We start from the raw sequence: 24,021 nt of genomic DNA, 5'->3' as shown, positions 1-24,021 counted from the left end.
TAAAGCTACTTTACTATTTTAGAAGACAAGATTTCAGGCTGAAATACTGGATCTATATTTTCACATCTTTAGTTACAGGTCAGTTTGCAGTATAAGATTTTCTATTCCCCACTTAAGATTTTACCTTTATGAAAGATTAAACTATCCAACAGTATGTAGTTAGCATATATTGTTGCATTAGCTGCTTAAAATGCTGCTTTCGTGTTAATGCATCTATAAAAACAATCAAATAATACTGTATATGCAGTACATAATCACAGTCCCGCAGTCTGCACAAGGAGCACTTATATTTTTCTGACATTATATACTATTACTTCAAGTTATTTACACAGAAACACAGTATTATAATGGGTCATTACTAATTTTAAGTGGAGAATCTGAGTACATCTTCCAACACGGTCTGAATCTAATTGTGTTCAACTTTTTAAAATACACCATCCCAAGTTAGTATGACAGCTCTAAGTCTCCTGATTCTAAGGAGTTCACTCTCTTCTAATCATTCTGAAAAATTAGAGAGTTACCTTTCAAAAGAGACCAGATTTTAATCAAATGGGTTAAGAACAGTGCCCTTTTTATTTTGGATACATTATTTTCGGGCTGTTTTATCCAGCTATCTGTAAAAAATATATACAACACAAAACACTGTGTTATATGCCAAAGCTTTTATTAACAAACAGTATAAAATATAATTTGCCATCAGCAGGGTAAATGTAAACAGTGCTCTTTACATGTAGAAATTGAAATTTTAATTTCCAAGCATATTAAAAGACTCTTTACAAAGGAAAAAGATTCACAAAGCTTTTAAGTTAAGGCACAGATCAGACCAAGTCATATGGGCTATTCAACTGTACATGAACTGTAAAGAGGTGCAGGTCATTCCACAGCAGCTCTACTGGGTTAAGATCTAGGCTTTGACTGAGCCACTACATACATGCCACACACCATGATTTGTGTATGGCAGCCTCAACAACACACATTACTCTGTGTTGTGTCTTTGGAGACATAGCTGGATGTTCACTTCTATGGAGAGTAGCCACAGAAATTAAACAACTACAGTTGTAGACACATTTGACTGTGGCCTGATGAATATTTTAACTCTTAGAAATCCTTCCAGCTTGATGCAAATCACCAATTATTGATCACAACTCTTCAGAGATCTTTTTTCTGAGGCATGTTTCACATCAGCAGATGTTTCTTCTAAATAGCAAACACAAGATGATTTTTTTTTTTAAATAAGCCAAAGTAGCTCTAACTCACACCTCCAATCTGGTTACATTGACATTTACCACCTCCCTACTCCAATTAGCTTCTGTTGATGCCATTAGCCGAGGGACTGACATACGTTTTTCAACCTACACTGAATATTTAAATGATGTTGTCAATATGGACACGAATAATGAGTTGTATTTAGTGAAATAGATTGTCTTTGGTCAAAAGTGAAACTTAAATAAAGATCTGACCATATCTTGAGACAGAATTATACATAAATGCGATTAATTCCAAATGGTTTCTTTCTGACCTCTTTTAAAAAAAAAAAAAAAAAAAAAAAAAAAAAAAAGTTTACAATTTGATTAAACAAGGCAGAAAATTGAGCAACTGTGTGGTTCACATGTAAGTAGCACCAGCAGAATTACACCCTTTTACAGTACATCTTCATCTCAATACCTGTTCATTGAATGTGACCATTTGCAGCATTAATGTCAGTAGAAAGGCACTTGCAGTTAAAGGGACAGTGAATCATAACTATTGCTTTGGTTTAGATACATTGGTACGACAAAAACCCTCCACAAATATTTTAAATATTAGTGTAAACACGCAATATCATAGAGGAAAAAAAAAAAAAAAAAAAGGAAAACAGAGCCAGTGGTGGACGATTTCAGCTCAGTGATGTAAATAAACTGACATAAAAGAAAGCAGAAGTTGCCATCTTTAAATGGCTCAATGATTTGTCAGCAGGACTAGGTTGAAAGCTAATCTTAAAGTTCTTTTGAGGAGTTTGGCTTGTGTTCATACAAACATAAAATAAATAGTTATACATTTATATATAAAAAATACCCACCACCATTTTCCACTGCTTACAACAGCAGGGTTAACAAATCACTCATTTTCAGCTGAATAAATTCCACCATCAGTGTCAGTGACAAAAAAATGTTAGTGTCCTTTGCCGAGAGCAGCATTTTATTATAATTTCAGCTCCTGCCCTCTTTGGCTGTTTCTCTCCAGACAAATCAGATCAGGGCAGATTGCCACTTTTAAACACAAAGTCATACATAGGCTCTGATGTGCATCTTTACTGAAGGCACAAAGTTGAAATCTCAGGCAACCCTGGAGGATCAATCACACAGGTACAAAACACCATCCCTCCCTCTAAGCGCTGCGCTGGGTCAGAACAGCGCCGCTGCCTGCAGAACCGTCAGCCATCTTCCTATTCGCTCTTCAAGCTTGCTCCGTTCTTCTGCTCCCGCAGCTTCCTCCTCTGCAGGTACCCGGTACGCTGCAGGCGGTTCATTCGGGCTCCCAGGAAGATCACAATGCTGCTCGGCACCAGCTTGGTGGTAACCCAGCCCTGCAAGGTGACAAACAAAACAAAAAGGTGCATGGGTTTATGAGTTTAAACTTGAACTTTAGTGTTCAGGCTAAAAATAAACTAAACAACAACAACAACAACAACAACTACAACAACAACAATTGATATGGCTAAAAAAATGAAAATTTTGAATGTTATAGCACATAAAACACTATTTAAGCAGAAAAGGTGCAACTGCTACAACACATTTAATACTCCTGGTTTCATAATTAAAAAAAATAAAATAAATGCCATGCTTATTCTAAATTGACAGGTAGGGACAAAAATACAGCCTGGATATTGTATCACAACTGGATATACACAGTTCATCATAACTTTGGGCATTTATGTTTTCTTGATGTATTCCCACATGGATTCAGTATTTTTTTCAGTATTTCCACTTCTTACCATGACAGCGTGGGGGAAGTAGCCATTGGTCTGACTCTGCAGACCCACAGTGGTGAGCTCAGCAGCCACATAGCGCTCGGGGGTGGGCTTGTCCAGGGTGGGCTTCCTGATACGAGTCATCTTAGTGGCCACAAAGAAGGGCAGCACACTCTGCAGAAAACAAAGATGAAGCATATGAAACGAGCTCAAAACAAAAGGAGAACATCCAAAAAAAAGTTTCCTGGCCTGACCATAGAATGGTTCCTCAGGTTAGTATACAGATGTAAAAATTACAGATTTGTAGCAGAGACATAAAAAGTTGTACAATGAGCATTTAGAGGTTGTCCTGACAGACAGACCATTGCCACTGTTCAGATACACTTTATGTTAAAGTAAGTCTTGGCTGTAAAACGGTCTGGTGACTGGGGTTATCAGGTGAAAGCACTCAGGGTTTGCTGAGGTGAAACTGTTGTACAAGGTCCAACCACAAGGTGGCACATGAGTGAACACTACAGAGGGCGCTAAAAACAGAACAAACAAGCCTTATGTGGAACAGCATATTTTTAAAAAACTGCCTCTGCTGAAAAAAAAAAGGGGATAAAAATGGCACAACAGAGGAATCATTCATGAATATGTATTTATTCCACTGATTGGCAGAGAGCAATGAGTTGAATTTTTTTAAACATCTTTTGAGTAGAATTCAAAAGCATCAAAGGCACAGATTTCATATCCATCACATCTACAGCAAAGGTTTTAATGTGTCATCTCTTCCATTCATTTTCTCATTGTTAATAATCTTAAATTTAAAGCCACAATCAAAGTTTTCTGCGCCCAACCCAGCTGTCACTGTCCAAATGGTGTGTGGATCACATGCACTCACCTTATAAAAAAGGTGGGATGTAAACAATGCTTTACACCATTTAAGGACTTCAAAATATTAAATATTTATTATGAAGTTGGTAAATAAATTATTGTTTGTGCCATTTTCCTTTAAAAAAAATAAATAAATAAATAAAAAATAAAAAAAAAAATAAAAAATTGTATCTGAACAAAATGCTACACTGTTTTGCCTCCTGGCAACTCTTAAAAATTTCCAATGCTTCCACCAGAAAAAAAACTCAAACTCACCTGGATGATGATGCCCTGACGCCTGTACTCCTCCTGAAGGCCACGAGAGAAGAAGTCCACAAAGGCCTGCACACACAAGGATGACGGAGTCAGATTTAACATGTCAGTGTGTAAAATGCTGGTCTGCTATCACCAGTCTCTTAAAAAAAAAATAATGGGCTGCTTTGCGGAAACAAGCAGACACAACCAATATTATTAGAAGAGAGAATTCTGGCTCGTTTACAAAATGAAAAGTCCAGATGTGGCACACACCTTCGTGGCAGAGTAGACTGTGAGCAGAGGGACGGGGTACATGCCGCTGGCAGAGGAGATGTTCAGGATAACACCTTTGGACCTGAGAAACACACAACAAGAACTTTGCTTTATCATCTGTGATGCTGAGACAAACATTCACGGCTGTAGCAGTAACAATGAATAAATTAAACTCCAGGACTCAAAACTACCATGTTTCATTGTTCACTTGGAAATTTGTCAAATCAAGAAAGCCTCAGTTTCAGTGATGCTGCTGTAACACAGATCTAATCACAGGGCTTTCCTCAAGATGTGAGGCACCGATCCCAGAACTGTGCAAAAATCTATTTTTAGACGCGTTTTTAAGGCCTCGGTTTTTCTTCCAGATCCACAAACTTTCACTGGTTTCCCATGCCTGTGGGAACCCAGTGTCTATACACATTCAGCACACAGACAAATTCACACAAAGTCATGTTCCCAACACACACACTAAAACAGTGTGGTAGTGGCTGTGTGCGTTGCCATGGCAGCCTGTTGCTGCAGTGATGTAGTGGAGCGACGCTCCAGCCTCACACGGCACCAAATGTGCCTGCGCCGCTATTGGCCAGCAGGAGTCACATGGGAACAGAGCAGCCAATCGGGTGGGAAGAGCACTTTGTGTGAATTGAAAGCTTGTCAGCATTGTGAACAAAGGAGGAGAGGGAAAGAGAGATGCAGTGATGGAAAGGGCTTGGGGAGGATTTCTTGTGCCCCCCCCTCTCGATAAAAGAGTCATGTTTATGAACAGTGGTCTCCCAAACACCAGTCTTCAAAACCACAAAAAGAGTTTTTGTTTCATTTTGAGATTCCTTGAGCAGCTCTGAGCCACAGTCCCTCCTTCACGACACTGATATTTGACTGCAGTCATGTCGCAAAACATGGAAGCTCATCATTTAACTCACCTCTCAGCCATTCTGGGCAGCACCAGACGGGTCATCTGAAAGAACAACAACACCAGCTCGGTTAATGTCAGCCATCACACAAAAACAATGACAAAACTCATGAAGGGGAACAAAGGGGACTGGGAAAGAGTTTTATAAAATGAATAAATGAAAGACTAAAAGTAGGGGAGGGGGGGAGAGAAAGAAAGAAAGAAAGAAAGAAAGAAAGAAAGAGAGAGAGAGAGAGAGAGAGAGAGAGAGAGAGAGAGAGAGAGAGAGAGAGAGAGAGAGAGAGAGAGAGAGAGAGAGAGAGAGAGAGAGAGAGAGAGAGAGAGAGAGAGAGAGAGAGAGAGAGAGAGAGAGAGAGAGAGACGTGGGTGGCGAGTGCAGACAGCGTTGGTGTAGTCCACCGTTGCTTTGGGAACAACTGAGACACTGCAGGTACCATGGTAGAAAGAGCAGAAGAGGAGGATGAAAAGGAGGAAAAGAAGAACACAAAGAAAAGAGGGGGGGTGAGGAGGAAAGTAAAACCCATGGATCAACTTTAAACAAACACTCAGGGCGTGATGCAAATATGTAGTTTGCAAACACTGAGGTGAACATTTCCCTCTCTGAGGAGCAAAAGTCCTTCAGCACAGAGCCAAACTCACCTGACACACTGAGGTCATGTTGACGTTGATCATGTTTGTGATGAACTGAAACACAGGAAGAACCAGTCAGATAAACACTCGCGTATAAGATCATGTGTTTACTGCCACAGAGCAGACCTGTCACTGAGGATGTAAGGAGGCAGCAGATATGGAGCAAAATATGGAGCAAAATATGGAGCATGAAACAAAGAAAAGCTTATGAAAAAAAAAAAAGATTTGCTTTTCATTTATCTCGAGGTTGTGCTCTTGTAGTCACAGAAAACTGGCAGCAAAAGAGAATTTCCATCTGCAAATAAAGATGAAATAACGAGAAGTAAAAACTCACCTTGTCCAGATCAGGAATGTGCAGGTAGTACTCGGGGTAGGGGTAGGACACGCCGACATTGTTGACTAAAAAAGGAAAAAAAGAAGAAATTATTCTACTGTTTTCATAAAATAACCTGATGCTAGATAACGCAAACTAGCTTCAGTTTCTGTCACAAGGTGGCAGCAAAAGCAAACAAGACACAGACAGACATTTACTCCACACTACACACAGCCACACCTCACAAACAGTGGAGCACAATTGGCAAAAAGGACAAAGAGCTCCTTAAATGTTCAACTAAAAAAGTACAATGTGAACTCTGGAGTCTACGCATCTAAACATTACACAAACAGCTGAAATTTTAGAGCAACTTTGAACATGCACAGTGACTTGTAATATGTTTGTTTTCTGAAAAGAGTTTAAAGCTTGTTAAATGCAAGGCTGACTTTTTTCCTTCATGTCTCAAGGAAGTGGAAGAAAAATGTTTGCATATTGCCAACTTTACTGGACGGTGAAATTACAACGACATCTATTCAAGAATCTAAAGGAGTGAGTTTAACATGACTTTAATAAGTGTTGGTGACTCAGACACACGTGGTGGCTGATGTATGTGAAACCCAGCAGAGACTGGAACAAAGACTCTTTAAGCTTCTCATGACCTGCTGCAAACACAGTGTACCTCACACTGACTGAATGCACATGGCAAGTCAATGTCAAATTCAATCTTCAGTGATATAGTTAATCTTGTGCTGTTGCTCCGCTCTTAACAACAGGGCTTCATCATTTATGCCTCCATGCAATACAAGAGTTTACTACACTTGAACACCAGACAAAAACCAGCATCCATTTAAAATATGTCAACATGTGAACGATGCCTGTACGCCGCCATCACTGGACGGACCGAGGACGAGCTGTCCTGACGTCAGAGGTTCAGAAAACAAAAAAGGAATCAGCTCTTACCAAGAACACCAATTTCCAGTCCCGCCAGCCCCGCCTCAATCTTGGGGTAGATGTCTGTCTTGCCAAAGTCAACGGCAATGGTCCTGGTCTCTACTTTAAACTGCTCCTCTGTGAAAAGAGAAACAAGTGTTTGTTAATTTTAAGTTACTGATATCAGTGCATGACAATGAAGAATAAGTGCTTTAAAGTGTCTTTAAACAATGTTCAGTTCAGACAATGAAAGATCAGAGGACTGCATGTTTATGACTGTTCAGCTGAGTGACAGGTCATGTCACTACACCACACCACACCCTCACACCGTACATTCAGTGTGTCACAAAGCAGCCTGCACTGTGCAAAAGCTCATTACAGCAGAGCAAGCCCCTGTTTTAAAACCCTGGATCCATTCAAATGAAACCAGTCACTGTCAGGCTCGAACTGAAGAGGGCACTGCGTACCAACAAACCAGCTGAGCAACTGCCCCCCCCCCCCGGCCTACCTCCCTCCCTACCTCCTCTCTCCCTCCACTCCCTCGTCATGTTTGACGCGCCTGCTGCAATTAGAATTTATTGTCCAAAGACTCGTTTAGCTGATAGGTGGTGGGGGGAGTTATAAGAGGAAAATTCCTGGGATGTGTCGCGGCCAAGACGACTAGTGTGTCAGTGTGTGTTCAGTCAGAGTTGAGATGAGGGGGAGATAAAAAAGGGAAGGGGGGGGCTGAGAGGGGATGTGAGGTATGGTGAGTAAAATTATTTAAGAAAAGAGGGGGTTATGGGTTTGGAGCCTCCCCGAAATCTATATCCATATCAGATTTTTTTGTAGTCATCACAACCACTGGAAGTGCACGTCAAAGAAAATGATAAAAGCAGCTTCAGACGCGGTGGCAAAGAAGCAGAAATATGAAGGTTCGGGGTTTCCAAATTGGAGCAGTAATTTGGGGTTGCCAAGTAGGTGCGTTCAAGAGTCAAATGGCTGCATGAGAGAGGAGAAACATTTACAATAATGAAATTATAGGTGGGTCAGGGTGGGTTGCCCAGTTTACACGCAAAGGAGGGTGATTTTGTCAGACTAATCGTGAGAGAGGAGTGCCAGAGTTTGGCACGCCGCACCCCGCTCGTGACTACCCATCAGCCCCCTCTGTAGACTTGAAGCACGACAGGGGAAATTGCGCTGTGGGAGACGTCAGAGACAGATGGAAAGAAGAGAGTGAGTCGGGGAGAGGGCACTATTTGAACGGGGGGGGGGGCACTCACCATTCAGTCTCTGTTCAGATCTGGACACAGGCCAGCAAGGAGGAGGAGGAGGAAGAAAAAAGTTTTTCCTTTTATAAGGACGCTTGTTTACTATTTGTTGCTCGTGTCTGTGTAGACTTGAAGGAGAAAGCCTGATCTGTGTCTAACAAGTGTATCAGAGAGGAACAGGCTGGTCCGAGAGCTTCCTTAATCAGACCAGATATTTAATCTGTCCTTCTTCATACTATTAGTGAGGAAGTAAAAACACAGCCTGCTTTGTTGGCTGCATGTTTCCAATTCACTAGCACTCAAACAGAACAAAGGCATGACTTAGCCGGATGCAAAAGCGTGAAAAACTGGATTTATAGGATAAATCTGAAACTACTCACAAAATGACAGGCCATAAAATAAATACACTGTTTTTAAAAGTGCAAGTTGGTCCACATCCACAACTATGCTGTAACACTTTGTACAGAGAGAAAATCTGGACTAGACTTATGCTAACATGTATTTTGCCTCCAAAACATTTCTCTTCTCTATTGACTACATTTTAACTCCTTATTTAACTCCCTGGTGTCAAGGCCTGGGAAACCCTGTAGCTGATGGAATGAGAGGTTGCACTTCACTCCCTGCCCCATACACACATCCTCATCACTTCATTCACTGTGCCCTCAACTCAAACAGGTTTCCACAATGTGGAGATAAACACACACACACTTTTATACACACTTACCAAGTGACTTGGCCACATAGTCCAGCTTATCCTGGGAGCGACTGATCAACATCATGGCAAATCCACGACGAGCCAGCTGGAAAAGGGAAGGGAAAAAAATGCTTAGTGACAGGTTGCACAAGTTTGACCAAGAATCTTTCTCTTCATATACTGAAGGCAATATCACAGAGGAGAACTTCAGTGCCCAGAAATCACAGATATTATATGAAAATGAAGAGACTTGTGACTCCATCAGAAAAGACATTTGAGATATTCAGATTTTACTTGTGATTGTTTTAATTCTGAACGTTCATCCCTTTCTGACCAGTTGCTTTCTTTTGTTGTTTCTACATGGGATGATGATGTGGGCATGCTGCTGAGTAAAGTGTGCTAATGTATCTGCACATTGCAGATCATTTGAGATGATGCGCTTCAGAGCTCAGACGAGGACTGATCATGTTCCATGTCAAAGCAGCACTGAACTAGTGTGTGTCTGTGTAAATGTTAACATGCCCCAAAAATCCCTGCGTGGCATAAGACACTGGGTAAAATGGTGGCCTGCTGTTGCATGACAAGTGGATAGCCCCACTGTAGCTCCAACAGCAACAGTATGAGTCAAAGGCCCTACATCACTATATTATACAGCCAGCACGCCCACACTAGCATGGGCCAAACACGTGGCAGGGTAGCCCCTAGTCAACGTGTGCTGTTACCTTCCTATGAGCTGAGTTGTGCTGGAGTGTGCGTGCATGTGTGTGTGAGGACTCTCTTCCACGTTAATAGGCCTGTAAGAGCTCTCCCCTACCGTGGCCTATGAGTGAACACGATGTGCATATACATGAGTGTGTGTGTATATATGTGAGTCACAGCTTTCCTGTGAAAGAAATGAAATAAATAAGGGTCCAGAAGCCTCACCTCCTCCGCATAGGATTTCCCGATTCCATCCGTGGCTCCCGTCACAACTGGAGAGAGACAAAAAGAAGAGAAAAAAAGCTCAGTATAGGTTCTGCCCACAACACCCTGCAGCAGAGCAGGGGTCAAGTCAACCTCTGTTCACCTGATGAGGGTAGATGCTCTTTAAAGTCTCCAAAAAGTTAAGACATGACTTGGAATGGTTCACATTCTCTGAGAGTTAAAGATCTGATTGAGACCATGGTTTCACTTTGTATGTTTGATCCACGTTTACTTAGATAACACCGCTGAACCAGCAAGTCTTTCTGGACTGACTCATTACTCAGGTGCCACATTACATGCAGTGTTTGTTGTTATCTCTCCATCTCATGACAGTCGCACACAAAAATGCGCACACACACACACACAAATGTGATCCTCTTTGTTCAGAGGCTTACGACACACCCTCACTTCAGGTTTGACTGCTTCTATTTGTCATAACAGCTAAGAGCACCAATAAGGAGCTAAACCCACAAGACTGTATGGGTGACAGAAGGGACAGTCACATGAAGCAAATCCGTTGGCGGACACACCCCGCTACGCTATTTCCCTGTTATTTGGGAAAGCCTCTCTCTAAGCTCCACGATGATGTTTTCCATTTGTGCAAGGTGCTTACAGGGCATCCAAGTGCACATAGCAAGCTTGTGCAGTTCAACTTCGGAGTGGAGACGCATATAATACAACCCAAGGTGGTATAGATAGGAGTTAAAATCACAAAGGCTGAGCTGCAAAGACAACAGAGGGGACAGACTGTATAGAAGAAGTGGAGATAAGATGGTATAGATTAAAGCAGAACAGAGATAGCAGACAGTATAGGATTCACAAAGCCTTCAACACCGACTGAGAGCTCACTGGGAGCAGCTGATTTTCGAGATCATGATTAGGGTTTCTTGCACACGAACACAACGTTGAATCACTTATCAGTTTAGTATACCGACAAATCTGACCGGCAAAGGTTCAATCAAGTGTATCTGCAATTTGGACAAAAAGGTGGAGGAAAGATTGTGGCAAACCAGAGGCAGAGCTGTTTGGTAAAAGCAGAGAGAAAGGCGTCATAGAGGGTGGTGAAAAAGAGGCCGAAGCGTGAGGAAGACAAAGACAGAGAGAGGAGCTGATGTTCTTCTCGTGTTCAGAGTTCTCCTCACCTTGTCAAGCAAGCAGGGCTATTTTTAAACCTTCACTGCCCATCAACCCCTGCCCCTGCTTGACTGACGGAGGGGGGGGGTGGGGGGGGGGGTGGGTGGGGGGGGTGGGGGGGGGGGGGTGGGGGGGGGGGGGGGGGGTGGATGGATGGGAGGAGGGAGGGATAAAGGAGAAGGGAGGTAGACAAAAAAAAAAAAAAAAAAAAAAAAAAAAAAGGTGGTGGTGGGGAAATCGAGGGTACACACGAATATACACGCACACACATAGTTGTGCATCATGAATACGTTATTAGCAAGGCTTGATGAAAGATTAATAGAGGTAGAGGACATTCTCTGGCAAAGAGCTGGAGAGCAGGAAAAAGACAAGATGAGAGAGGGGATGCAGAGAGGAGGGAGCGATGACGAACATGGAGCAGGAGAGAGGAGGGTGAAGTGGGGTAGGGAGGGTGGGGAGATGGGGTGAGGAGGGATCCTGGAGGTGGCTAAAAATAGAACTGGAGCAAAGCAAGAGAACGAATGAGTGAAGGAGAAAGAGACAGAATAGAGATGGCAGTGGAGGAGCAGGGGAGAGGGGGGAGGAGGGGGAACAAGTGAGTGAATGAGAGAAGAGGAGTGAGAGCGAGAGAGAGAGCGAGAGAGAGTAGCACAAAGTCAAAAGTGAAAAGAGAGCAGAATCCCTGGTTATTTTTAAACCCCCCGTGTTAAGAATGAAACACTCCGTGGCAGAAAAGCCTCAATGGGCGCGGGCTGTACCAAATCAGGCTCTGGTTGCAGATGCAGGTGGGGGCAAACAGAGGCGTGGAGAGGCTACATTCGCCGCAAAGTAAAATGGCTTTTTGTGTGGTGAGTAAGGCTCATGGATACACACACACACGGCAAAATAACACTGAAGTATCACATAACACGGATCATAGCTGCCAAAAATGTCAGTTTGAGAGAAACTGTATAAATCAGCCTCTTCTCAGACGACTGCCATGCAGGTTTTGAGTTTATCTGATAAGTGCTGAAGGAGTGTAATGAACATGAGGGAGAAAACCAACATGACTGGAGTTACAAGGTTACAAGGTGGTAACAGAGAGCGAGCCCTCTCCGAGACGTCTTATACCAACAGGTGAAGAAAAGCGCTGACTGATAAGAAATAGCCTCAATGATTCTTCTTGAACCAGGCCCAGGAAACCTTCGAGGAAGACATGACATAAAATACATCCAGAGATGCTTCACTGCACCGACCACATTCCAGTCACATTGGATAACTACTGTACCCCACAGGAAGGCAGCTGTGACGCATGCCGTTCCCCTGCGTGACTGAGTTTCAGGTGCAGGGAATTGCACCTGTGTGTGAGAATGGGTTATGCACCTAAATGCACGTACAGCATCGTTGACCTCTAACCTGAAAGAACAGAGCGTGCAATTATGTGTTTGAAATGCATTTACAGCATCACCTTCTGAACTTGAACATGACAGTAAAGAACATGCAGTACTTTAGTGTGTGCTACGTGTCAGTCTGTGCATGTGTTCGGGCTGAACATGCCATGCATTCTCAGTATACTGTGAAAAGAAGCATCAACCTCAGCTTCGCACCTCTTTGGAAAAAGAAGAAAAAACAAAACAGGTAATTCTTCACAAAAAAAGGTGAAGGCTGAGAATGGCCCTCATCTTCCCATTCGTCAAGTCTGCTGTGTTTCAAGTGGAAAACCTCCACTCTGCTGGTTTCCATTAAAGGAGATGCTACATTTACCAGTTTGAGAGGACATAGTGTTTAAATTCATTCAATAAATATCCTTTTGGCAAAACATCATTTTTGGTCTAACGTGGTTTCACCATTTGAAATCTGAGTTGTTAAAAAACATAACATTAGGACAAGCCCAACAATCAGTCCATTTTTAAAGACTTTCCAACTGTGCCCTCTCAAGCCATTGAGTACAGATGTTTGCTCTACTTGTTTTAAACAAAAGCAATAATTTAACAAAAAAACTGAACTGAATCACTGAAGCAGTGTAATGGAATCAAAATAAAGGGAGTAAAACTGAAGTATCTAAAGGGGATTTTGTTAAGTGGGAGGCATGATGCAAATGCTCCATCCACTTTAGAGAAAAGCAAACATATGGATAAAAAGAAATAAACACACAACAATAGAATTCAAATTTCTTTATCACCACTTCTTTAAGGGCACCATGTTGTGATTTTCCACTGTGCATCCGGTAACCAACCCTTCCACCACCACCACCCCCCTTCCCCAGGCATGATGTGCCCCCCAACCTCACCCCCAAATCCTTGTGTTGTACTTATGAATGACTGCACTCCTCCCACCCATTATATAATAGTACCCTTTTCTCAATAAACGTTGTCTAGAGAATGAGCCGGAATGAAGTCTGTTTAAATGTGTAATGTGTAAGGACACAGAGTTCCTCTTGAGGCTTAGGACATTTTCTTCTTGCTTTTCAGTTGCTATCATCCATCATTACCATTAACAAACACAAACAACGACAACATTAAAGGAAATTCGGAGCCCAGTAATCTCAGATAATTTATGAGGAAAAACAAACAAATGTCATGATCAGCCAGAATGAAATCTGATGCCAGTTTTCCTTCTGTAACTGGGAACCCTTCACTGGTGAACCTACACTGGACACTGCAGCAACAGGGAGGAAATACAAGTCACCTCCTCAGCTCCTTCCACTGGTCTTCTATTGTTTAGTTCAGACACAGACACACAGACACACAGACACACACACACACACACACGTATGTAATGTAACAAAAAGGGTCTACGCAAGGTGAATGACAGCAGCGCTGGTGACGCAGGCGCACTCTGACATCAGAGGGTGAACGTGTTGATGGGGCAGCCACGTAAGAGCGTGATGCGAGCGGTGAGAAAAGGAATAAGTGGAGATGAGGGAGAGGCCAGTGAAGAGGCATGTGTGAAGCCATGAATGTATGCATGTGAGCGCCGGCAGAGGGGATGTGTGCACCGCTGCCTCTCATCCAGTCTCCCCCAGCTCCCCGCCTCTGAGGAAGCCGGTCCAGCGTGCGGGCTCTGAAGCGCCCTGACGGGGGCGCGTTTGCACCGCAGCTCTGCCGCGCTTAGTGCTGCACATCACGTCCAGAGGTATTGACATCCCCCAGCCTTTTCTGTCTCCCTCCCTCCCTCCCTCCTCAGCAGTGGAGCAGCCCCTGCCGCTGCCTGCTCACTATTCCGAGGGTCTAAAAAAAGCAGCAGGAGGAGTAAAAATAGCAGCGCGCCAGCACTGCCTCGTCTGGGAGCTGCCTGCCTGCCGCAGCACCTGAATACCAACAAGATCCCCCACCACCATCACAATCACCACGACGACCAGGCTGCTGCTGCATCCTCAGCCCCCCCCATCATAAACCCCTGGTGCCACTGCAAGCTGAGGGGGGCACAGAAGATCCGATCTGAAGAGCAGTGGAAAAAGACCTATCTGCTGACACTTGTGAAGGCTCTTTGATTTAGATTATTGTGGACTGCATGGGAGAGCCCGTGTGTGAGGATGAGCAGCTCATAATAAGGAGCGAAAATCTTTATGAATATGCAGATTCACATTTCTATTAATTCACCGATCATTCCCTCTCAAGATGAACGTTTGCAGATTAGTTAAATAAGCGGATCTAGTGTTTAGTAGTAGAGAAATCTGGCCTGGTCTTGACTCTGTTACCCACAGGGTGAGAGGGGTTTTTTTTGTTGTTTTTTTTTTTTTTTTGGAAGATTCAACTTCCTATGCAAAGAGAGGGTGAGACAGGACTAAAATGAGCGCAAAAACTCCCCCCTGCCCAACCCTCCCCACCACCACCAAATCCCCAATTAAGATTCTCAGTGAGGAGAGACTGCGGTCCTTGTATGCCCCGCTCTTGTTACGTACTGTTATGTAATCTGTCGCACCCCAAACTCGCCTATCAACGAGCAGCCCCTCCTACCTCAGAGGGAGAGGGAAAAAAGATAGGAGGGAGGGAGGGATGCAGCAGAAGATCCAAAGACAGCCCCCCCCCCACCCTCTCCCTCTTACCCCCTCACCCAAACACACACCCCAATCTCCATCCGCCTACCTTCTACATTCAAACACACACACGCGCTGCTTTAAATAGCAGGGGAGAAAAGTCACATGGGTAATATAAAAGTCGACAAAAATAAAGCTTGATCGGGCCGGGGGAGAGATGAGGGGAGGGAGGGTGAGAGACAGAAAAAGAGAACATGTACTTCAGAGCGGCCCAAGATAGAAGCGGCATCTATATTTGGGTACAGAGCAAAAATAGTCCCGTCCCCCTCCCTCCTCCAGTCTCATGCCTCGTTTAAAAATCGATAGTTTCCTTCTTTACAACTACTTGGATTGAGACATGGTGATTTTTTTTTTTTTTTTTTTTTTTTTTTTTGAGCAGGAAACAAACTTCACTGTTTGTCCGTGTGCTGCTAGGAACAGACTGTACTGTGGGGAGGTTTTCATTTCAAACAAAGCCTGCAGCAGGTGACCCCCCCACCCAGCTGAAGAGGTGCAAATCAGTGAAATCACCTGCTGGAGTCTTTGGTGGTGGATCATGAAAACCTCTGTGGTGCATGACAGAAAATACCTGTTGTGTCACGTGCTTCCTTTTGTTTGTGACATGATTTAAAGTGATGGATCCTCTACAAATGTAACGATACTTATAAGTAACTTGTATTTAAAGACTTGTGTTTATCAGGTGGATGATGAACAGATACACAGTGTACCCACGGTTGTTATGTTGCCGATCCCTAAGCAGACATCTCATCCATCAAGAGCTTACAGCTGAGAGACTAAGGCCTGCCAGCATCACAAGGTTTCACCAAAATTGACAATGTTAAAAAACATTTCCCTATTTTTCCCCCAGTCCAGTCAAAACCCAGATGCCCACAACTCCCTTCCACACCAACCATATTGCACAACCCGAGTTCATCCAGCAGACTCCTCTCAGGTGATGTTTTCTCAAACGTTAGGTAATGACTCAGATCAGAACATTACTTCACACATTCTTTGTCCTAGAAGCACTGACTGCCTGCCAAAACCTCAAACTCTCTTTCAACAGATACTCACAACTGAACAAACCACCTCTGTGGCATGTTGGACTGCAGCCGACGTAAGTTGGTGTCACCTTATAGAAAGCAATAAACCACTAACTCCAAATATGCTGGCGGTCCAGTACTGTGTGATTAGATAACAAGACTGAGCAGCTTCTTCATCACAGCACTGGATGCTCACTTTTTTTCACCAGGCCTGAACAGTAGTTAAACTTGGATCAAGTAAAACAAGTTCATACTGGAAAAAAATTACACCACATAAGAGAAAAAATACGCAAATAAATACTTTGTGAGGTGCTGTTGTTTTTTTGTTTTTGTTTTAACAGTTGACCTCGCCCCTCAGGATTATCTTTTTTTGCAAAAGCATTTAATTTCCTTCATCAGTACAAAGGCTTCAGAAAAGCATTTGAGCTGAAAAGATCATTCATTCAAGTTAACTGACAACTATTTTGATCATCAACTCATCTTAAGTGATTTTTCAATTAAAAAAAAAAACAAAAAAAAAAACAAATATACAAGCAAACTGAAGATGACACTTTAGGCTCTGAGAAATTCTGATTTTTCATGGACCAAACAATTAATAAAAATTGGCCAATCAATCAAAAAAAAAAAAAAAAGATCATTGGCAGCAGCCCTAGACCATCTATTGTACATTATGTTAAAAAAAAAAGTTAAAAAATAATGACAAATCGCATGTTCCTAAATACAGAAGTAGCCTAATGTCTTAAAACAGCTCATGTAGTCTAGTGTGTAATCATTTCAAAGTGACAATGAAACGCACATCTAAGAGTCTGTAAAGCTACAGTTTTACCGGTTAATGTTTGGTTGTTTTTTGGGAAATAAAAATCACAGATTGAAGACTTCCTTGCACATTGACATAATAATACCAACACAGGTCATTATTGGGGTTAGTGGGCAAACAAATAGACATGAGAAAGGGAGACTGATGGAGAATGTGAGAGTAATAAAACTGGGGAAAAGAACAATGTGCTCTGATGAAGATGGTACTGTACAAAGAGTGCCAGATATACACACACACACACACACGATGGAGAGTTGGGTGTAATGGAGGGAGGGAGGGGGGAAGGATTGAGAAGGGCTTGAAATGAGGGAGATGCAGAGGATTTTTTTTTTTTTTTTTTTTTTTTTTACCCAGCATCCCTGGCTCTGGCACGTGTTACAGAGCGTGTTCATCACATGAACAGCAGTGTTGTCTCTCTCTGTCTCTCTCTCTCTCTATCTCTCCGCCCCCACACACACACACACACACACACACACAAAGCACTATGGGGAAGCACATTCACAAGGATGAACAAGTGGAGACCCTGCCTCAGTTGAATCACACACATACACACACAGACAAATTTCATTCACATATGTGCATTTTCCTTACCATGAATGGAGCCTAATGCCTATTCATAAAACACACACTGAAAATTATTCTCTCATAATAATTCACGCCGCCCTGTAACTCTGAACCGCCTGCAGCCTGTGTTGATAAACTCCAACACTCCAAAGCCAAATCAAACTCCACGAGATTCTTGCATAAGTGCTGACCCAAGTCTTTGTCACTCTTGTGTTGTACTGATGAATGGCTGCATCCTTCTTATATAATAGGAGCATTTTCTCAATAAAGTCTAATATCAAAAGGGAGGAGGAGGGATGGGGGGGCACTTATAAGGCACATGTCACATCACTATTACCCCACCCTTGCAAAAAAAAAAAAAAAAAAGCTCCCTTTAGTCTAATTTACTTCCCTATAATGGAGTTTTACACACACACACGCTCCCTTACATAATATGGGATGCTGGGGGCTAAGAGTGGAGGAGGGAGCGCAGAGGAGAAAACTGAGCACTACTACACATTAGAGTGAAAAGCTGCTCCACTGGAAATAAAAACATAAATATAAAAATAAAAAAATCTGCTAAAATGCCATGAAATACTAGGAAAGGTCTTTAAAAATGTTAACTCATAGATTAAATATCTCTTTGAAAGCCAGATTCCTGCACACTGCCAAAAAAATAAATTACTTAGGAATCTCCCTTTCTTCTGATGCATCCAGTGGTCCTGTTCAATATCTACAAATCAACAAAAACGTAAAAGTCTACAAAATATATATTTCTCGACAGATAAAAGTGTGTCGTGCTCTACAGAACTGCCATTCCTTCGCTCACTTTTCTTTTTTTTTCTCAAAAAAGAAAAACTGAGCTGCAGACATGGATTGGGCTGGCAGGAGGAAGGGAGGGTGAGTGTGTGTGTGTGGATGCACAGTGCAGCAGAGAGGCTGGGGAAGCCGGCTTGACTCATGCTGCAGTGCTCCTGTTCTGCCACTAGGAGTCCCATCCACTAAGGGGAAGACCAGTCATTGGCAGAGAAACTCCAGAGAAATACCTGCTCTGCATGCAATTTTTTTCCTCAAAGTACGGACTTAAAAACCAGTACAAACAAAATTACTTGACCTTACAACAAAAAAAAGAAAAAAGGAAGTCTTATCTGATCCAGTCAGTTTTAGTGGTTACTGGGCAAACACACACAAACCTGTCTGACCAGGAAATACCAGCTGTTTGGAAGCATGTCTTTAGAAAGCATGTAAGGTGAAGCACTGTCTCCATGGGTGAAATAAAATGGTATTATGACTTCAATTATTTGTTTTAGCCAACATTATTACCTAACATTATCACACATAAAGTCAGCACCTACATGTCTGAACACAAAGCTGATTGCTACTTACTCAATCCAGCTATAGTACTTATGGAAATGATGCATATAAAAATGAAAGAATTTTGATTTACAGCGTTAAAAAGGCAAAACATTTCAAGCTTCAGATGATTTTCCTTCAGAAAAACTTAACTTTATATGCCAGAATAAATACAGGAGGTTTGTGCTAAACCTAAAGATATTACACAACTGCACACACACAGAGAAAGAATGGATTCAGGGGAGATGTGGAAGAGACTGTAGGTAAAAAACTCAGTCTCATGCAGTTTCTGTACTCAACAGGACTTCACATATCCCTCTCTTATTGATTATTGTGTACAAATATAAAGCGTAATACAAAGGATATTCAATGGTTGGAGGAAGTGTTGACTTGTTGCAACAGGTGCCTCTGTTCTTTAATGGGAGGTGGAGGCGGGGAGTAGCGACACTTGACGCAAGTGCATGTGCGTAAAGAAATCGCACCACTTCCTAACCTGGACAGACCTGCAGGTCTGGTGCAACCAGCTGAGGAGGAACCCCCCCCCCCCCCTCCACCCTGCACCTGTTCACTTCCTATCAGGGTTCCAACTCTTGTGTTTTCAAATGAGCACCAGAGACTTGTCATGACTGGACTGGTGGCTGAAACTGGTTCGAGGGAGAGGCATGCGAGTTCACATCTTCAGGAAAAAGGTTTATAAAGAATAAACGTGAGAGGTGTGGGAAAATTGGGCGACAGTTTTTAAAAAAAGAAATAAGCATCATTTCAATGCTTCTTTAAAAAACAGCTGGTTTAGCATAAATATCCCCGGGACTACATTTAAATAAAATATCCGCGGGACTACATTTACCATTTATACAACAGGAAACTGCGCCAAGGATTCATCGCTGGTCACCAGGAATGAAGGAAGGAAACCTCTGCTGCGTACTTAGAGCTATAACTGACATACTGGGGGTGGCGAAGGTGGAATGAGGGGGAGGGGTGGGGGGGGTAATCACAATTTCTATATGACCAATGGATGACGAAGCGGGGAACAAGCGCATGACTCATCGGTGTGCACCGGTATTCCTCCGCATATTCCAGCAGAATCACTTAAAAAACATGTACATTAGTCATCCCTAAACTCACCCTACCTTCACCTCGTGCGTTTCATCTCCTGGCGCATCAATTAAACACCCCATTCATAAATAAAGAAAAGAAAGGAAAACGTAGATTTGGAGGCAAAGTGCGTCACAGTGCAGAGATAAACAAATGGGTTATTTAAATAAATAAATTTTAAAAAGACAACAAGGATTCATCCCGATCGCCTGGTTTTGAGGTGTTAGGAAGAAAGGGGGGGGGGGGGGGGGGGATTATCAACCTATCCCGATGCAACGGGGGAGCGCTCGGCAAATTGCGCAGCAAGAGGCTCCAGACGCAGCAGTCTTCGCCAAATAGGAGACTGGAGAAGTGGGTCAAGCCATGGCAGGGCGATTCCTATGAGACTAGTCGCTACAAAACCATCATGCATTTAGATCTGAGCGGAAACTCGCTCCTGTTTTTGCCAAGCACGTTGAAAAAGTGCATTATGGAGACAAATCCAATTAATGACATCCTTATCTCATCTAACAGTATGTGGGGCAAGCGGAATGGGACAGGTAATGTGACATGAGGGAATGGTGAGCAAGAAACCGACGACACCACCACAGTCATGACAAAACACCGCCTGAATGTATTGATATACAAAGTAATTAACACAAGTCCAAATGTTGGACAAACTGGCCAAATGTGACACATTTTTTCTAAAATCTAAAGCTCTGAAAATGATCTAGATGTAGGTCACGTTTTAATTGAGCATATGGGTTTGTCCTACATCATGCGGATGGGCTAATGTGGTTCAGTAGTGCGCTGGCTGAGAGCTCACCCACATAAAACAGCTCTCTGAAAAGTGCGCATAGCCTGCGCAATTTGGCTCCTGGCTCACCAATGTGGGGCATCCCCCTACCGCTCCAACTGTGGGTGAAAACGCTGATTGGAGCCCCTGGCAGCAGACGGTGCTGTGTTTGACGCGAGAGAGACAAAAAACCCCAATTGAGCTAATAAGGACCATTATATTGTCAGTCAAACAGCTGCTTACCTGCGCTTGTTACGCAACACCAGCCTCCCCTTGAATTAAGCCACACACACACACACACACACACACACAAAACGCACCAGAATGCAGCCCCTCTTTGTGTCAAAGTGAAGTTTGAGCTCAATAACCTCACTCTGGTGTTTGCACGTCGAGTCCACCTGCCTACTTCTGAGCTGCCCTCTTCGTGACCATGTGATGGCGTGAAAACTGATGTGACCCAACTCACCTGCCCATTTGCCCAGCTTCGGAGACAGCAGCTGCCCATTTCCCAAGACCCAGATCCTAAAGCCTGAGAGCAGCCTGTAGAGCAGCCACAGCGCCAGGGAGGCCACAGTTAACGCGCCGACCCAGAAGAGAGGCGTCTCGGCCCTGCGGAGCATTTCCTCAGCGTTCATCCAGTTCATGGCAGCGGCTCTCGGTGACTCTGCGTGTGTGAGAGTGTGTATGTGGAGACCTCAATTTTAGGCAATGTGCTCTAATTTCCAAGCCACAACGTGAGAGAGAGTCCCTTTATAAGGAGGTTGTAGCATCACACACACACTCCCCCAACTCCCCCAACACTTGTCTAGCCTGATTTAAAGTGCGCCTCCCACCTCCTACTCTGCACCGCCCTCCCCTGCTCTTCACTGGCTGCGGTGGCTGTCTCTCGGCTGATCCTCCCCGCCGGTTGGCGCATTTGCATGTCAATCAACGCCAAAGCTTCCCCCATTCATTCGATTTTCTGTATGAAGCAGGGTGGGTCAAAGGGAGACCGGGATGAGGAGCGATTGGGCGAACATTACGGCAGCTCCCATCCGGGTCTGCCATTGGCTCTCGCCAGAACAGGTTTGTCAGTTTCAGTCAGGATTATGAAACCCTCCAAACCCACGCTTTCGAAAAAAAACTGCCCCTACCACTTTATGAATGAAAGGATGCTCTCATTGGTGAAAAATGTGCGCGTCCTCCCGCCCCTCGGAGAGCGCTGGGAGAGAGCTTGTTGGCTACAGTGATGCCAGTCTGTGAGGTCAGCCTGCTCCCACCTACATGTGAGTCACTCGGCTATTTTAGGGATTCTGTCTGCATCATCCTGCTGAAAACCACTGAAGAAGTGTCGAGGCAGCGAGGTCCGTGGATTCACCCGTGTCGCGACAGATAAACTCTTCCACGCTCATGCTCCGCCGCAACATATACAAGCGCAGCCCCCCCCCCCCCCAAAAAAGAAAGAAAAAGACTACAATCCCCAGCCCAACAGCTCGCCTTTCAGACTCTCGCGAGATTATCCCCCATCGTAGTAAGCTCCTCTTCCCAAACACTGAGCAGGGAGAGATGAGATGTGATGTGTGTTACATAAACACAGAGGCAGACGTGTGTGTCCCCATCGCTTTATTTCGCTGCTTCCTGAACACGTCCCTGCTCATGGACAGGTCAGTCCTGCTTACAGATGCAGGACGCTTCAGCGCAAACCACTGTCACGATTTTCTCCTCAGCAGTGGGAGCTCTCTCTCCACTCTGACCCAGAGAGGCTCTATTTGCAACATCATTTTGCAGTCTCCAACACACACCCCTGTGCCGCCATGCTCTCTCTCTCTCTCTCTCTCTCTCTCTCTCTCTCTCACACACACACACCAAAACTAAACATGAAATTCTGACAAACCGAGGCTGTGTGGCACAAAGCGAAGCCTGCCATGTACTCAGCACAGGGAGAGGAGTATGAAACTGTGTCTCCACGCTGACACTCTCCACGCAGCTGCTCGCATTCTTTGACACAAGTGGAGAGATCGGAGGCAACGTGACACCGGGAGGAAGGAGCAGCAAGTTGTGTAACAATTTCAAACGGGATGAAATTCAACATATTTCTGACCAGATGTTGTCTCTCAGTCAGAGTTCCAATGTGGAGGGCAAAAATATATTTACAAAAAATGTCACCTTTCACAAATTAATCCTCACAAAAAATCTTTTCCAAAAGCGTTTTTTAATTCTGACATATTTGCACAGACAATATCACACATTCATCTATAAATTCATGAACATTTATCATCTTACAGGCTCTGATGTGGACCTTTTTTTTTCTTTTTGCACACAAATATTTTGTCAGTCATTTTTACATTACAACAGCAAATACACAGCATTTCAGTGTAGTGTAACACAGCCAGCAAAGAGACAAAAGTGTGTTTAAACTGATGACATTCAAAATAATAATAATAAAAGAAAATACATGTGACACACACACTCTAACACACACTCTAACACACACACACACACACACACACACACACACACACACACACACACTCCTATGGGACGTTTTTGAGAGTCCACCTTCACGGTCGTGTCCTCGCAGCCCAACAGCTGAAAACAAGAGAGAAAATGTGGATTTATTCGTGCACAAATTCCCTGTAAAAAATCTCCGTGTGTGTGTGTGTGTGTGTGTGTGTGTGTGTGTACTAATCTGCAGAGAAAGTGCACAAACATATGAGAACATCACGGCCTTAACACGCATGATTCAGAATTTTTGTGGGGATATTTTCATTTCAAGCACACCCAAGCTTCTGGATATTTCTGTCGTCTGTTTTTTTTTTTTTTTTTACCATCTTGTGCCACAACAACACCACAAACTACAGCTTCCTGTTTTTGTTTTGTGTGTATAATTACCCCTCCTAGTATCGATAGCCCTAAGCACACACATTCACACACACCACCTCCCCCTACATCCCACAACACGAAGCTTTACTCACATTTAAGTTTCTGCCCCCTCCTTTCAACACACACACTTAAACACACACTCTTTCTCTCACTTCATCAGAGTCAACACTAGCCCCATTTTTCCCTACACACACACACACACACACACACACACACACACACACACTAATCCCACCGTCCACTTTGACCCTGCAATGTGACAAATCATTTGTTCCACACACCGTGTTACTGGTGTCTTCATTGTTCGTAAATTCGCACCAGTGATTCCACATTTTATCTGGCATTTTATTTATATGAATTATCATGAAACAAACGTTTTTAA

At 43.4% G+C, this 24,021-nt stretch overlaps 1 protein-coding gene and 2 long non-coding RNA genes across 6 annotated transcripts in view; 1 reads left to right on the top strand and 2 right to left on the bottom strand.

The window, feature by feature from the left end:
- Positions 1 to 647: 647 nt before the first annotated feature.
- On the bottom strand, positions 648 to 21,594 carry hsd17b12a (hydroxysteroid (17-beta) dehydrogenase 12a). Its single transcript, XM_071491974.1, has 11 exons — positions 21,244 to 21,594; positions 9,985 to 10,031; positions 9,091 to 9,166; positions 7,147 to 7,254; positions 6,208 to 6,272; positions 5,883 to 5,927; positions 5,254 to 5,288; positions 4,334 to 4,415; positions 4,082 to 4,147; positions 2,975 to 3,124; positions 648 to 2,566 (listed from the first exon to the last, which is right to left on the bottom strand). The coding sequence occupies exons 1-11, from the start codon at positions 21,419 to 21,421 to the stop codon at positions 2,426 to 2,428; spliced, it is 993 nt and encodes a 330-aa protein (XP_071348075.1). The 5' UTR covers positions 21,422 to 21,594; the 3' UTR covers positions 648 to 2,425.
- LOC139629383 (uncharacterized) lies at positions 11,779 to 17,187 on the top strand. The gene is made up of 3 exons (XR_011692961.1): positions 11,779 to 14,271; positions 16,028 to 16,128; positions 16,218 to 17,187. It is a non-coding gene; the product is annotated as an uncharacterized lncRNA (long non-coding RNA).
- Positions 21,595 to 22,490: 896 nt separating the features above from the next.
- LOC139629371 (uncharacterized) overlaps positions 22,491 to 24,021 on the bottom strand; it is a 50,137-nt gene continuing 48,606 nt past the window's right edge. For all 4 annotated transcript variants that reach the window (XR_011692954.1, XR_011692955.1, XR_011692953.1 and 1 more), the window contains one exon: positions 22,491 to 23,345. This is a non-coding gene — a long non-coding RNA (uncharacterized lncRNA). The remainder of the gene's footprint in view (positions 23,346 to 24,021) is intronic.

This window comes from Trachinotus anak, unplaced genomic scaffold, assembly GCF_046630095.1.
Source record: "Trachinotus anak isolate AG129_WGS33_773 ecotype Australia unplaced genomic scaffold, CSIRO_AGI_Tana_v1 ptg000002l, whole genome shotgun sequence".
Classification (NCBI taxonomy): Eukaryota; Metazoa; Chordata; class Actinopteri; order Carangiformes; family Carangidae; genus Trachinotus; species Trachinotus anak.
The sequence above is the reverse complement of the archived record's forward strand: the minus strand, read 5'-3'. Positions and strand labels throughout refer to the sequence as shown.

Bases quoted from the DNA above. Each gene is read 5' to 3' on its own strand.
- hsd17b12a (XM_071491974.1), bottom strand. From the start codon at position 21,421: ATGAACTGGATGAACGCTGAGGAAATGCTCCGCAGGGCCGAGACGCCT. The intron at 9,167-9,984 runs GTGAGGCTTCTG...TCCCTTTTCCAG, and splicing joins GGAAATCCTATGCGGAGGAG to CTGGCTCGTCGTGGATTTGC. The intron at 3,125-4,081 runs GTGAGTTTGAGT...TGTTTTCTGCAG, and splicing joins GTCAGGGCATCATCATCCAG to AGTGTGCTGCCCTTCTTTGT.